At 46.0% G+C, this 15,881-nt stretch overlaps 1 protein-coding gene across 8 annotated transcripts in view; it reads left to right on the top strand.

The window, feature by feature from the left end:
- Positions 1–15,881, top strand: part of mink1 (misshapen-like kinase 1) — a 32,466-nt gene that overhangs the window by 2,874 nt on the left and 13,711 nt on the right. For 6 of the 8 annotated variants that reach the window (XM_017460061.3, XM_017460062.3, XM_017460064.3 and 3 more), the window contains exons 2-11: positions 6,179–6,244; positions 7,391–7,573; positions 9,591–9,701; positions 9,921–10,011; positions 10,599–10,729; positions 11,617–11,671; positions 12,101–12,179; positions 13,277–13,452; positions 14,235–14,304; positions 15,024–15,234. In XM_017460061.3, the coding sequence (XP_017315550.1) occupies positions 6,179–6,244; positions 7,391–7,573; positions 9,591–9,701; positions 9,921–10,011; positions 10,599–10,729; positions 11,617–11,671; positions 12,101–12,179; positions 13,277–13,452; positions 14,235–14,304; positions 15,024–15,234 (1,173 nt within the window). Of the gene's footprint in view, positions 1–6,178; positions 6,245–7,390; positions 7,574–9,590; positions 9,702–9,920; positions 10,012–10,598; positions 10,730–11,616; positions 11,672–12,100; positions 12,180–13,276; positions 13,453–14,234; positions 14,305–15,023; positions 15,235–15,881 lie in introns of those variants that run through there. The other 2 variants (XM_047151747.2, XR_006981284.2) reach the window with 2 other exon arrangements.

The raw sequence follows: 15,881 nt of genomic DNA, 5'->3' as shown, positions 1-15,881 counted from the left end.
GATCCTCCCTATGTGCACAAGTGCTTCGTTATGATCCTCCCTATGTGCACTAGTGCTTCGTTATGATCCTCCTCGTGTGCACTAGGGCTTCGTTATGATCCTCCCTATGTGCACTTGGGCTTCGTTATGATCCTCCCTATGTGCACTTGGGCTTCGTTATGATCCTCCCTATGTGCACTTGGGCTTCGTTATGATCCTCCCTATGTGCACTAGGGCTTCGTTATGATCCTCCCTATGTGCACTTGGGCTTCGTTATGATCCTCCCTATGTACACTTGGGCTTCGTTATGATCCTCCTCGTGTGCACTAGTGCTTCGTTATGATCCTCCTCGTGTGCACTAGGGCTTCGTTATGATCCTCCTCGTGTGCACTTGGGCTTCGTTATGATCCTCCCTGTGTGCACTAGGGCTTCGTTATGATCCTCCCTGTGTGCACTAGTGCTTCGTTATGATCCTCCCTGTGTGCACTAGTGCTTCGTTATGATCCTCCCTGTGTGCACTAGTGCTTCGTTATGATCCTCCCTATGTGCACTAGTGCTTCGTTATGATCCTCCCTGTGTGCACTAGTGCTTCGTTATGATCCTCCCTGTGTGCACTAGTGCTTCGTTATGATCCTCCCTGTGTGCACTAGTGCTTCGTTATGATCCTCCCTATGTGCACTAGTGCTTCGTTATGATCCTCCCTATGTGCACTAGTGCTTCGTTATGATCCTCCCTATGTGCACAAGTGCTTCGTTATGATCCTCCCTATGTGCACTAGTGCTTCGTTATGATCCTCCTCGTGTGCACTAGTGCTTCGTTATGATCCTCCCTATGTGCACAAGTGCTTCGTTATGATCCTCCCTATGTGCACAAGTGCTTCGTTATGATCCTCCTCGTGTGCACTAGGACTTCGTTATGATCCTCCTCATGTGCACTTGGGCTTCATTATCATCCTCCCTATGTCCCTATCCTCTCCTTGTGTGCACGTGTGGTTTGTTCTGGTCCCTACACACTTGTCAGTAGTTATACAGGCTTTTACGTGACCGTGTAAAGGACATGGCTGTTAATCCCGTGGATCAGTGTGAGGACGGTTGTTTCGTGTCCTTGAGATCCTGCTGGAGCGTCGTCAAGCATTTCAGCTTCCAGAAAGTTCCACCCTTCAGCCGAGTACGATCTGTACGAGCACAAACAGAAGGAAGAGGTTTTCATCCTTGGGTTTACTGTGAACATGCCGTGAAATGTCGCACGCTGTAGGTGTGTGTGTGTGTGTGTGTGTGTGTGTGTGTGTGTGTGTGTGTGTGTGTGTGGGGCAAAGTGTTCATGGAGCCCGACTAGTTGTAATTTTTTCCTGATGAGAGCACCATGGCTATAACTGAAATGCGTGACCTATTTAACTGACTGGCTGATTGTCCATCTGCTGTGTTTGGGCTATGATCCTGTGTGTGTGTGTGTGTGTGTGTGTGTGTGTGTGTGTGTGTAAATGATTTGTGTCTATTAGGGATGCACCAGTCTTGAGTTGTGAGACTGGTTTCATCCCTGTAAACTTTTCTGTCTGTTTGTAAATATCTATTTGCTCCTTTCTGTTTCTCCCAGGACAGAATGACCCACACACACCCACACACACCCCCAGACACACACACACAGCTGTTGTATGAACGAGGGATAGGCTTACAGCAGAAGGAGCGTTGACACCGAATATGCACGTGTTCAGTGTAATCCTATCGCTAAGCTCCGTTCTACACCGGGAATTCCCTTGAAACTCCGGACTTGTACGCAGTCAGGCCTCTTGTTGCGATTGTTTTGCCCATATCCTGAAGCGAATCGGTTTTTCCCTGGCCCAAGAGCCTCACGTACTGACCCTTTTGTTTGTTGTTGTTCGCTGTAACAGTTTTCAGACCCAATATATCGACACACAGGATGACGCGTACGTTTCAGGAAGCGTAACGCGTTGTCAGGAAACTAGTTTGAGAGAGAGATTCGTTTCAGCGCACATTTGTCACGCACTAATGCACCGACGGAGAGACGCATCGGATTCAGAGGTTTCGGTCCGCCACGACTTGTTCAGCCTCGAGAACACGCTCGCTTCATGTTGGACTTGTTTGTATTTGGTGTTTTGTGCTCAGGCTTGTCTCGGGTCTTGGCCTTTGGTCTGCCCTGGAACAACACCACCACCACACTAAACGACTAGCCAGCTGATTAGGCAGTTTAATTCAACCTGCGTGGTTTCTGCTCAGATATCAGGACACTTTTTCTCTCTGGGTGTCCATGTTTATCCTTTCCATTTTGAACACCGATGCTGTTTTTGATTAATTCTGGTACAAACCGCGGTTTCTCACCGATCTGGTGTAGTAGGTGTTGGGCAACATGACAAAAAGATCATATCGTGGTACTTCGTATCATCGACGGTTACCGTTGACAACCGGAGATTTGTTTAAAAGTGGAAGTACATTGATCTATTGGTCTGCTTAAAACACTTTGTGCATGGAGTTGAAGTAACGAGGCAGTATACAGTCTTTGAAAGCTACACAGTACGGCCAAAAGTTTGCGGACGCCCGAACGCAACGCTTGGTGAACATCCCGTTCCAGATTTAGTCCCGCTTTGCCGCTATACTAATCTCCTCTCTTCCGGGAAGGATTTCCGTCTAGATTTTGGAGCGCGGCTGTCTGTGGGGGTTCGCGCTCGTTCGGCCACGAGTGCACCGGCGAGATCGGGTACCAATGTCGGACGAGGAGGCGTCGCATGCGTGATTCGTTCTCCACTTTGAATAGACCTGTAGGCCCGAGTCGAAGTGATCAACCGCCTTCGCTGATCAAAGTTCACACAGGCGTATCGACGTTTTCCTCGTCCGACGACAGAAAACTTTGACTATCCGAGAGGCCGAGCTCATCTGGACCTCTGGGAACACGTGACCCGAAAGCACAGTGCTACCCAGACTGACGCAGAGAGCCTTCAGCAGTTTGTTTTGCTCGTCAACAATGGAAACATTGTTTTTCTGGGTCATGGTAGGGATTTGTGTGTAAACTGAAAGTCTTTGGGGGGCAGGAACCACCTACATGCTTTTGGCCCAGACTCCATGGTTACTATCAGTGAGCACTGGAGGGTTGTGAAAATGTAATGCCGCTCCCATACCTCACCCCCCACCCTCCCATACCCCCAGTAGGTAGGCATTCAGCCTTTTATCAGCTTCATTTTTTCCCTCTCCGTGTGTGTGTGAGAGAGCGTGAGAGAGCAGTGGTGAGCTGGTACAGCGAGTTACGTGCCACGACTCTGCAAGCCGCTATGTGGAATTCATCCCGAGAGAGAGAGAGATGGAGCGAGAAAGCGGCGATAAGAGAGGCGATGATTCACTTGAGCTCTTTGTTTAATAGGTTGTCCTGTGAGTCGCCCACTCACTGATACACGCACAAACGTTACGAGATCCATCAACACGTAACGCGCTGTCTGGGCCGCTTCGACATCTATCCTAACCTCTCTTCCGTCCCACCGGGTCGTCGTACGAGGCGCGTGCGTTAAAGACACCCGGACACGGCGAGCACCGGGTCCGTCAGAAACGAGCAACAATGAACCGGCTCATTACGGACGATTAGGAATCCCGTTAGAAAGCGTGCAGCCTAAATGCAGAAATTGCCGGTGTCACTTAGGCCTGTCGAGTTAATCGATTCTGAACGCTGTGATGATTAAGTAAAGCGTGTTACGGGTCCGTGGGTGTGCCAACAGTGTTTTTTTTACACAGAGATGCCGTTTTTTAAAAAAAAAAAAAGCTATTTGATGAAACGGCTAGCCTTCACTAGCATTATCACTGCGCAGAGAGAGAGGGAGAGAGAGTGACTGTCCGTCCGTCCATCCGAGTCCTCCTGTTCTGTATCAAAGGTTACCAGGCTCTGATAAATAATACTGGGCTTTTACACAGAGAGAGAGAGAGAGAGAGAGAGAGACAATCATATACATAGACAGAATGCAACACGCAGATAAAAAAGAGCCATACACAGACAGAAAAAGACAGACATCGAGAGAAACAAATAAAGAGAGACAGAAAAACATGGACCAAAAAAAGAGAGATATGGACAGAAAGAGAACCATAGGCAGATGGAGAGAAATAGATTAAAAAAAAAAAAAGTCATGTACTGATGGAGACAGTCAGAAAGAGATGGACAGACATGGAGAAAAAGAGACAAGCATGGATAGATGGGAGACAGACAGAAAGAGACAAACATGGACAGATAGAGAGAAACATAAAAAGAGACAGTCATGTACTGAGACAAAAAGATGGACATTGCAGCAAGAGACAGACAGACATGGAGAAAAAGAGACAAGCATGGACAGAGACAGACCGAAAGAGACCGACATGGATAAAGAGAGATGGAGAGACACTTCAAGAGACAGCCCGATAAAGACGCACACACACATTGCAACAGACAGACAGACATGGACTGAAAGAGGCAGATGCAGACAGACAGACGTGGACTAAAAGAGGCAGATGCAGACAGACGGGCACAGATGGAAAGAGAAGGAGACAGACAGACACACACACGCACACTGTAGTAAAGCAGCTTTTGCCTGATTTGTGCAGACTTCACCGCCGTGATTCGAAGCATGATCTTGGACGCTTGTGACGGTTCCATATTGCTGCAGGACCAACAACAGAGCAGTAGCAGTGTCTCTCTGATACTTTCTCCACTGTCACTTTGTTGAATCAGCAAAACCTCAGCAGCCTGGACTTTCCTAAAAAGCACAGACAGGAAGAGCAGTGATGCGAAAGCAGCAGACGGTACGCTTCGACTCGGCGCCTGTGCGTTCATCTGGCAGAGTGGGCTACGTGCTCCAGCAAGAACGTTGCTGGAAACTCGCTTTACATTCACGTTCGCTAAAATGCTCAGACGTTCAGGGGTACAGTATTTACAGTCGTTTGATTCCTCACTTGGGGGCGTGGCCAGTCCAGCCAGCTTTGATAATAAACTCCATGCACTCCACTGTATAACTTCTAAACGTCGCTGTCGTTAGCGCGTAGACCAGCCTGAGAAACGAACCGCTGTCAGACAGTTATATCAGCGTGCTCGTCACGTGATGCGTTATTGTTGCTACGGTAATAGATCATTCGCAGGCACGTCAGACAGACGCTTACGAAGACGGGTGTTTAAGAAAAAGAAATCGTCTCCTCACGGAAAACTTCCCCGTATCGACGTTCATTTAACGTTCATGGGAGGAGTCTCCAGTGTCAGGAAGTGGTTCTTTTATAATGAATTAAAAGTTAACACAAAGGAAGTGTTTTACTCGACACGTAACGTCGTCTCCAGCGTGTGACGTGTCCGTGACGTGAGCAGCAGATTCATTAACTAGTACTGGAACCAATCGTTTTTTTTATTTTGTTTCTTCACCGAGGTGGGGTTTTTTTTTTTCCCTCCTCTCCCTCCCTTCCTCTTGTGCGAACTTCAAATAACTGTCATCGTAAACCGTATACTGTATAGAATAATTTTGTTGGCCATTGTGTTGTGTGCAGTCGTCTGAATATTATGTAAACACACACATGCGCTCCACTCTCGTGTCCACTTATTGCATCAGCTAGAAACGTGTATTTATTTTTTGCACCGCTTGTTGTTTTTTTTATTTTTTATTTTTATTCTCTCCAAGAGATGAACCTCTGGTGTGTGTGTGTGTGTGTGTGTGTGTGTGTGTGTGTGTGTGTGTGTGTGTGTGTGTGTGTTTTTGCGGAAAAGGAAGAAAGTGGAAAAGAGAGTGCTTTTATTGGAAAAAGATGACTGTGTGTTTGTGATGAACGGCAGCCCTGTCCACCCACTGAGCAGCGCAGAGGCCATATTGAGTTTGTGTGTGTGCGTGTGTGTGTGTGTGTGTGTGTGTGTGTGTGTGTGTTAATAACTGCCTTTCAGAGTGTTTGGCCGCGTTTCACGTAGCCGAACGTTACCTCTGAGTTCGTAACGACTCCTGACAGGTGACCGTGCCAGATTGTTCCTGTAGCACTCTCTGGGAACTTTGGCAAAAAGTGAAACAACTCGTCTCTCTCTCTCTCTCTCTCTCTCTCTCTCTCTCTCTCTCTCTCTCTCTCTCTCTCTCTCTCTCACACACTTTTGTGCTGATTGGTTTCCTGACCTTGGGCTGTCAGTCAGTGTAGAGCTCCAAGATAAAGTGTATTTATATCGTGTGTGTGTGTGTTAATAACATTCCTTTCACTCTCTGTGCCAGGATCCAGCAGGAATCTTTGAGCTCGTGGAGGTCGTGGGCAACGGTACCTACGGGCAGGTGTACAAGGTGAGAAGAGGGAGGGAGAAGGAGAGAAGGATGGATTCCTGATGTTTGATGTGTTATTTAACATGTGTGGGTGAGTCGGTGAAGGAGGGAGGGAAGGAGTGACGGAGCGTGAGGTCGCCCAAATGCAGCACACTATCTGTGAAGCTGTATCTATATAATAAAGCTAGACAAACTCGCATTTAGTCCGCAGCGTGATCTGTGCACAAGTATTTACACCCCAGAGCTGTTTAAAAAATATATATATATTTTCCCTTTTATTAAATCAGCTCGGATTCTGTAGCAGATCCTTGTAGCCAATCGCGTGCGTTCATGCAAATGATTTAACCGGAGGCATGTTGATCAGTCCAGAGACACCTAGCTACAGTGCTAGGGTATGTTTTGCTGGTTTAAAAGTGAGGTAAAAAAAGATAACACGAAATAAAAACCGCCAACATTGGAGCGCCACTACGAAGCAAAACATGATCAGCAACGGATAAGCGTTCAAACGTAACCGTCGTCACTGTTCAGGCATCGAATAAGCATCGAAGCAACGTAGCTCTACCGTTCCCAAAGAATTACGAATACCCCTTCCCTGAAACATGCCAGCTACACTACAAAAATCCAGACATGTCTTTGGTGTAAAGGGAGATGTAAGAATAGTGTAAATTTGATTATTATTATTTTTTAATATGTGTGTTTTCCAGCTTTAAGTAGCGTCTCTTGCCCTGAGAGAAAGCAGAGCTGAAACGAGAGATGCTGTCAGGTTTTAGTATGATGGATGCATATACATCTCTGCTGTCTGTATGTGTGTACATGTATATCAGATTATTGAAGTCGTGAGGATCTGCTGTAGGGACGGCAGCGCGGGACGGACAGATGCGCAGGATAAGAAGGACAGAGAGAAAATTTACTACGCAAATGAGTTCTGTGTTTTTAGACCAGGTTGGCGGGGGGGTTAAGTATGTGGGTTTAGTGCTGAGTGTGCAGAACGACAGGGTGAGTTAGGTGTCACCGACGTAGTGTGAATGCGGGGTCCCAAGGTGAGAACGAGGTCGCCGTCAGCCTGCTCGGATTTCCGATATGGGACTTTCTTCAGCTATTAATAGACCTACACATCTGCTCTGTACTATTTTTATACACACGCGCTCTCTTTTTGTTTCTCCTCAGGGGCGCCATGTGAAGACGGGACAGCTGGCCGCTATAAAGGTGATGGACGTCACCGAGGAGGAAGAGGAGGAGATCAAGGCCGAGATCAACATGCTGAAGAAGTACAGTCACCACCGCAACATCGCCACGTACTACGGCGCCTTCGTCAAGAAGAGTCCACCCGGCCACGACGACCAGCTCTGGGTGTGACATAATGGAGCAAACGCTGTGATATAGATATATATATATATATATATACTGTGAATTGCAAGGTTACAAGGTTTTGGGGACGGGAGGAGATTGGTCTTGGGGTTGAAGGTCTTTGAGTTCAGCGTGTAACGTCAAATCAGAATGGGTTATACAGTTTCTGCATAAGTGAGACCCAAGACATCATCAGATTTTCACACACCTCCTAAACGTAGACGAAAGGAACCTGGTTAAACGAATGAGACAAAAATAGTATACTCGGTCATTTATTTATTGAGAATGATCTGTGAGGGGTAAAAGTATGTGAACCTTAGCTTTCGGTATCTGGTGTGACCCCCTTGTGCAGCAATAACTGCAACTAAACATTTCCGGTAACTGTCGATCAGTCCTGCAGCTTGGAGGAGTTTTATCCCGTTCCTCAGTACAGAACAGCTTAAACTCTGGAATGTTGGTGTGTTTCCTCACATGAGCTGCTTGCGTCAGGTTCTTCCACAACATTTCTACTGGATTAAGGTCAAGTTTTTGACTCGGCCGTTCCAAAACTTGAACTTTATTCTTCTTTAACCGTTCTTTGGTAGAACGACTCGTGTGCTTAGGATCGTTGTCTTGCTGCATGACCCACTTTCTCTTCAGATTCAGTTCACAAACAGAGATCCTGACATTTTCCTGTAGAATTCGCTGGTGTAATTCACAATTCATTGTCGTTCTGGCCCAGTTACAGCAAAACAGGGCCAAACCGTGACACTACCTCCACCATGTTTCACAGATGGAATAAAAGTTCTTATGCTGGAATGCAGTGTTTTCCTTTTCACCATTTCATCACCTTCAAAATCAAACTGCTAATCCTAGACTTTCGCATACTTTTACCCCACACAGATGTGCAATATTCGATCATTTCCTCAATAAATAATTCACCAACTACAACCCCAATTCCAAAAATTTGGGACGCTGTGGAAAATGTAAATAAAAACAGAACGCAGCAATGTGCAAATCTCATAAACCCATACGTTATTCACAATAGAACATGGGAAACATATCAGATGTTCAAACTGAGGAAATATACCTATTTTAAGAAAAAAATAAGGTCATTTTGAATTCGATGGCCGCAACATGTCTCAAAAAAACTCAGGATGGGGGCTGGAAAAGTAAGCGTTACTAAAAATGAACAGCTGGAGGAACATTTTGCAACTAATTAGGTTAACTGGCAACAGGTCAGTAACATGATTGTGTATAAAAAGAGTATCTTGAAGAGGCTCTCAGAAGTAAAAATGGGATGGAATCTGGATGGAAGCATACAGTGTGTTGCTCTGAAACCAGTATATACCTTTCAGAATTGACGATCCCTTTCCAGATGTGCAAGCTGCCCATCCCATAGGCACTAATGGACCTCCATACCATCAGAGATGCAGGCTTTTGAACTGAGCCCTGATAAAGCCGGTTGGTCCTTACCCTGCTTTGATTGGTTTGACCTGCCGTGCGCTCTTAAGCCTTGCAGCAGTGCGGAGTCTCGCAGCGGATTTCCTGTTTATTATCTGGTCTCGGACCACACGACGCCACATAACTGGCACGACGAGGCAGCTGGTACTCGCGCGCTCGATCAGCGATTTGCAGCGACAGGACGGAGCGATTCACACGTGCTGTGAAGTGGTCAGGAGAGCGACACAAAAGACTTGAGCAGAGTATGACTTTAGGCAAATAACACCAGTTATTTGCCTAAAGAAAACCACTCGAGCAAAGCAGTATGGCGGATACCAATAGGAGTCTTCGGTGAGGTGACGGCAGTTGACCGCCGCCTGTTACAATGCATAACCTGGCTTTAACAGTCAGAATTATTAACCAGCCCTTTATTAGGCAGTGTGTCTCACGTTTGTTGTTGATTCTTATTCTTGTGCATGATGTATAAATACTTACGTAACCCGCGGTTACTGCCTGCGTTCTTCCTCTTCGGATATGTTGCGTTATATGAATTCGAGAACGTTCTAAAGATTGGTGTTTTTGTTTCTTGCGTGCACAGCTGGTGATGGAGTTCTGTGGTGCTGGCTCGGTCACGGACCTGGTGAAGAACACTAAAGGGAACTCGCTGAAGGAGGACTGGATCGCGTATATCTGCCGAGAGATTCTGCGAGTGAGAAAGACACACACGCATACTCAGACTCACGCATACTCGGACTCGCACATACGCACGCACGCACGGGCCCGTTTTAATGCTCACACGGCAAGCTAATAAAACTCTGCTTCTCCCACACCACTGAGAAACCACATTCCAACATGGACGAGTGTGTGTTCCTCACGTGTGTGTGTGTCTCATTCTCGCTCTCGCTGTCTGTCTCTGTCTCTTTTCCAGGGCCTGTCGCACCTTCACGCACATAAGGTCATCCACAGAGACATCAAAGGCCAGAATGTTCTTCTGACTGAGAACGCAGAGGTCAAGCTCGGTAAGGGGGCCGTGTGTTGGCGCGTGTCCGATCTGGCGATCGGATCGTCCGTTTGTGTTTTGCCGCGCATCTTCGACACGTCCGACCTCTTTTTACATTTATTTATTTATTTTAATTAATGAATGCCCTACTGATTTAGCAGCGAATCTGATAGTTAGAACAAAAACAATTAAAAAATTTTTTATAGTATAACACACTCCTGCAGGCATTCTGACTTTATATAGACACTCTGACCCACATCAGCACTGAAGGACTGAGTGGTCTGTGTTCTTGCTGTGAAATATGTAATAATAATAATAATAATAATAATAAGAAAAAAAATTGTTGAAGTGGTACAAGGGCTGTTAAGACAAAGTTCAAATAGATTAGACTGAAATCGGAACGTTGGCTCTCTTGCAGATTTAAGTGACGGTCGTTCTGACAAGTGCATTGTTTTTCATCTGTACGCTCATTCGTCTGATGTGAGGTCTTTATCCTGGTCACGGTTAATCCGGATCATGTCCTGGGAAAACAGCTAAGACACCCTGTTAATTCTCTCTCTCTCTCTCTCTCTCTCTCTCTCTCTCTCTCTCTCTCTCTCTGTGTAGTTGATTTTGGTGTGAGCGCTCAGTTGGACCGGACTGTAGGCAGGAGGAACACCTTCATCGGCACTCCCTACTGGATGGCACCCGAGGTCATCGCCTGTGACGAGAACCCTGACTCCACCTACGACTACAGGGTAACTGGTGTCTGTGTGTGTGTGTGTGTGTGTGTGTGTGTGGGGTTCTCCAGCTCAGCCGTCACTGGAAATATGAGTGATGTAATGCTTTCCTCTCCGGTCAAATGCCTCCTCGAGTATAGATTACTGAGCTGTAGTGATGCACTGAACCCACACTGGGGCCCGTTTCATTAAATAAAACGAACCATCGCCGTTGGAAAGATGAAAAGGATTTCTGATTTAATTTAATTTAATTTAATTTAATTTAATTTAATTTATTTATTTATTTATTTTTAACAGCCTATGATTTTTTTATTTATTTATTTTTTTTAAAGCAAATCGTTTCTACGTTTGTAGTCGGGTATTTGTTTCTTTATATATGTTTAAAGTGTATATATTTTCTAATGTGGGTTAATAATATCTTTATAGCAATAATTTGATATCATTGTGCGCTTTTTTTTTTTTTTTTCCATTAAAACATTTTCATGAATCTTTTACCTTAAAATTACACACAGACAAATTAAAGGAAAAAATGAGGACGATCGAAATACCGCAGCAGTGCACCAGAGCCAGCGTTTTTTTGTTTTTCTTTCCCTGGCGCATTTTATTTTTTTTCCTTTAACGACTTTCCTTTAATAGCTTTCCCCGAGCTCCTTTTAGAACGGCACGGTTATTTTTCCTCCATACTTTCCCGTCGCCGCTCCGAAGTCCTGACTCTTAACCCAGGCCGCCGCCGCCGCCGCCTTCTGAACGGAACTGCGTTTCGTCCTTGTGTCGAACGATACGCGTGAATAAGAGCAACACGCTCACTTCTGTAACCGTAACTCACTTCTCCAGCATGAGCGCGCGTTGGTGATCACGTGTGTGTCGCCTTTCACAGAGCTGATGTTGTTTGTTTCTCTTTGCAGAGCGACATCTGGTCTCTGGGAATCACAGCGATCGAGATGGCGGAGGGGGCGCCTCGTAAGCAGCACACACACACACACACACACACACACACATACTAATACACTGCCACAGTGGGACAGCTTAACATTCTAGTTGCAATTTGATACCCAGCCATATTTTGACAGCAGTAAGGAGAGTGGAGTTGAAGTGTTGTTTTTGCCGGTAGCACTGAGGAAGTCCACACCGAATGTAGAGTAAAGAGTGGGAGAGAGGGGGTATTGAAGTAGCGCTGTGTTTTAGAGCTGCTCTTAGGAGTGTGTGAGTGTGTGTGGGGGCGGGACGTGCTGGTCAGTGTGTCGGTCTTATGCAACTCCACAGTTAGTCACATTCGCTCTCGTGAGGATAGTGAGAGATATATTATCTGTCTCTCTCTCTCTGTCTGTATATTTGCTCATACGAGTGTCTTTCTCTCTCTCTCTCTCTCTCTCTCTCTCTCTCTCACAGCATTGTGTGATATGCATCCCATGAGAGCGCTGTTCCTCATCCCGCGGAACCCTCCTCCGAAACTGAAGTCCAAGAAATGGTCAGCCTGTTTGTTTAATCTGCTTGCGTGATTGTGTGATGTGCTGTGTTTACGTTTACATATCTCCCCACCAGATTACCACTCTAATACTTATCTATACACTCGTGCGCTTATCTGCCTCCATTCTCCTGAAGACAGCTTACATAAGAGAAACTCCCTTCTCTCTGTTTATTTCCCGTTCTATTTTTTTTCTCGTTTCGTCCTTCCTTGGTTGCATTCGTCCCGGTGCTCGCGTGCCACCATTTTGCCTCCTTTAGGGCTTCTGCTGTAAGGAAAGTGAAAGCCTTTAGTTTTTTCAATTAAAGTATTTATTTATTTATTTTTTTAACAGAACAGCAGGCCTCCCGTTAGGCCGAGCTCAACGCCAAGAAGAACTATTGGAAAAAAACCACAAAGATATTAACACGTCTGACTGCGGTTCTGGCGGCCATATTGGATTTACGTACACTACCCGTCAAAAGTCTAGACACACTCGTTATTTTTTTTATTTATCCCCCGCCCCCATTTTAGAATGATAATAAAGTCATCAAAACTCTGGAGTAACACAAATGGAACTATGGGAATTATGTTGTGATAAAAAATCCAAAATAAATCAAAATAATTGAGTATTTTAGCATCTTCAAAGTAGACACGCTTTACGCCTAGAATTTCCAGAAATATATTCTTGGCGTTTTCTCACCCGATTTCTTGAGGAATTTCCCTGAGATGCGTTTTAAACAGTATTAAAGGAGTTCCCACCGACACCGGACTCTTATCGGCTGATTTTCAGAATTTTTTGCTCCAAGTCATCCGTTTAAAAATAAAAAAAAAAATTATAAATGAAATGTTAGTTTTCTAATGAAAGAAACGAATACGTCGGCACGAATATATTTTTGTCTACGATACCGATTTCAAACATTTAATCACACGCCTTCAGATCAAAAGGTTTTTAAGATCATGAGAAACAGTTCAGTCGAGTGTCCACAAACTTTTGACCGGTATATGTAGATAATCTATCCCCTGTTCTTTTTTTTCCCCCCAATTAGAAAAAAAAAAAATTCACAAGAGCGTAAGAACGGCACATCTCAAGATCTCGCTCCTCTTCCTCCTCCTCCCAGGTCCAAAAAGTTCATCGACTTTATCGAGGGCTGCCTGGTGAAGACGTACCCGAGCCGCCCGTCCACCGAGCAGCTGCTGAAGCACTCGTTCATCCGAGACCAGCCGACCGAGCGCCAGGTCCGCATCCAGCTCAAAGACCACATCGACCGCACGCGCAAGAAACGTGGCGAAAAAGGTGAACGGTGCACGTGTGTGTGTGTTTTTGAGTGACTGTTACGTGACTAGAAAAAGCTCGAATCAGGTACTGTAATTAGCGCCTCTAGGGGGTGAAGATCAGTAAATACATCGGCGCATAAATGCGTAACGACTGCTTCTTCTTAAAGCACTCGAGAGACCTCTACATCCTTCATGGATCCCCTTCGTATATGTCATTTATTCTGCAGCGCTATCGAATGCTCAGTTCTGATTGGTTGGAAGATTGAAGATTTGATATTTAGCGTTTATGGAAGGAGTCTCCAGTATCGGCGCTATGGAACAGTCAGGTGGAAAGCTGCAGTTTTGCGCTAGGGCAGGGAATGACTGTTTGTTTTTCTAGCAGGCGTAAACGATAACGTTTGTTTCACGTGCGTTCCACGGCGTTAAACGTAGCTATAAACAGCTAAAAATAAAAAAAGAAAAAGTGTATTTTTGGCTTCCGTGCTATTTTAGTCTTTGTCGGTTCTCCCAGCGTGTTACGCTTTGGATGCGTGTGTAGTACCGCCGTGCTGTGTGGGTGAAGGCTGCACATTTTCCCCCCTGAGTTTTTATCCACCACATGGTTTCGAGAGAGAGAGAGCAAGAGAGAGAGAGAGCCTCAGCACGTCTGCAGATGGTCGCTGGCACAGTTTAGGGAGAGCAGAGTGGTTCATAGTTTGGTGTGTCAGAGCTGCAGTGGTATGAGATGTTTTGTTGTTCAGAGCTGAAAGTTGCCTTTATATCATCTGAGTCTCTGTCTGTTTGTCTGTCTGTCGCTCACAGAGGAGACGGAGTACGAGTACAGCGGCAGTGATGAAGAAGACGAGAACAGAGGTGATGAGAGAGAGTCCAGGTAATACTACAGCTGATAAAAGATGAACTAAAATCCCTACACTCGTTTTCGTACCACGCCGCAGTGTACACATTTCTCCCTCATTCTTAACTTCACCCTAACCCTATGGATCTCCGAGGCCCTCTTCAGAACATGCCTCTTGATGCATGATCAACGGTGTAGGAAAGATCGTTTCGAAGCAACCGACAACACGATATGTTTCGACTCGGAGCCGTGTGATGGAATGCGGTACTTTGCAGAATTTTTGATGGTTTTCGTGATGAACTGCAAGGAAAAGATGCCACGCCCCCTTCGTCGGGGTTTGACACAGACGACACACCCATTTAACAAAGGAATGATAACCACAGAGATCATACCTCCTTTAGTAGGCCTGGCAGACACAGTGGCCACGCCATTTTTACTGGGACTGACAAACATTGAGGCCACGCCCCCTTTTCTGGGACAGACAGAGGACACACCCCTTTTACTGTGATTGATAAACCCATGACAAGCACAGGGGCCACACCTTCACTGGGACTGATAAGCACAGGCCACACCCTCTTTCATGGGACAGGCAAATACATTGGCCATGCATTTTTTGATCATAAACACCAGTAATAAATTAAGTTGAGGCTTGTTTTCTTTTTTTTAACAATATTGAACCATATCAATCCAGTTCCTCTCTGCGCACACTGTCTTTTCCTTGTTCCATCTCTCTCTCTCTCTTGCTTTCCCTGCAGCTCCATCCTGAACGTGCCGGGCGAGTCGACTCTGAGGCGGGACTTCCTGCGGCTGCAGCAGGAGAATAAGGAGCGCTCGGAGGCGCTGAAGAGGCAGCAGGCCCAACTGGCAGCGCAGTGCCGTGACCCCGAGGAGCACAAGCGCCAACTCCTCCATGACCGCCAGAAACGTATCGAGGAGCAGAAGGAGCAGCGGCGAAGGCTCGAGGAGGTAACTGTTACACACACGGAGATAAAGCACCCATAGAAACCCCCTCTATGAAACGGTAGTGGAGGAAAGCACCGTGTTGGAGACTTTCGAGTCTTTCTGGAGCGCCGGATGACGGAACCAGAGAGAATACGAAGTTTACAGCCCTGCGAGCTACTCAAATACATTTTTATCTGCGTATTTAACAGAAGAACCGAGAACAGCACGCCGATGTGCAACTGTGAGTCACGAGCTGAACCTGGGGTCTGGGAAGAGCTTCTCTTTATTTAACCTGGTTGAAGAATGGCATTTGAAGAATGTCCAAAAATGTGAGGCTCCTTGAGTGGTGTGTGTGTCTGGATCTGGCCTTCATTTTGCTGGATGGATATGAAAGCAGACGGTGTAATGTAGCGGAGACGGAAATCTGCGGTGTGTTTGATTCCTTTTGTTCCGAGCTGTAGATGGTGAGATTAAACCTCCCAGCTTTTCAAGTTCTTGAAGTCCAGCTTTTGCTTCTTCCTGAAGAGAGATGAACATGTATAGTGTCTCAGAGAGAGAGAGAGAGAGGAAGCTCTGGGGCGGGAAAGATCGGAGCGACACTCACGGCGAAAGGAAGTTGATGAGAGGCTGATGGAGCTCTGGCAAAAGCACCAACGCATACTTACTCCAGC

Source organism: Ictalurus punctatus, chromosome 28 (genome assembly GCF_001660625.3).
Source record: "Ictalurus punctatus breed USDA103 chromosome 28, Coco_2.0, whole genome shotgun sequence".
NCBI lineage: Eukaryota > Metazoa > Chordata > Actinopteri > Siluriformes > Ictaluridae > Ictalurus > Ictalurus punctatus.
Note: the sequence above shows the minus strand (reverse complement) of the source record. Positions and strands in the feature narration are given on the sequence as shown.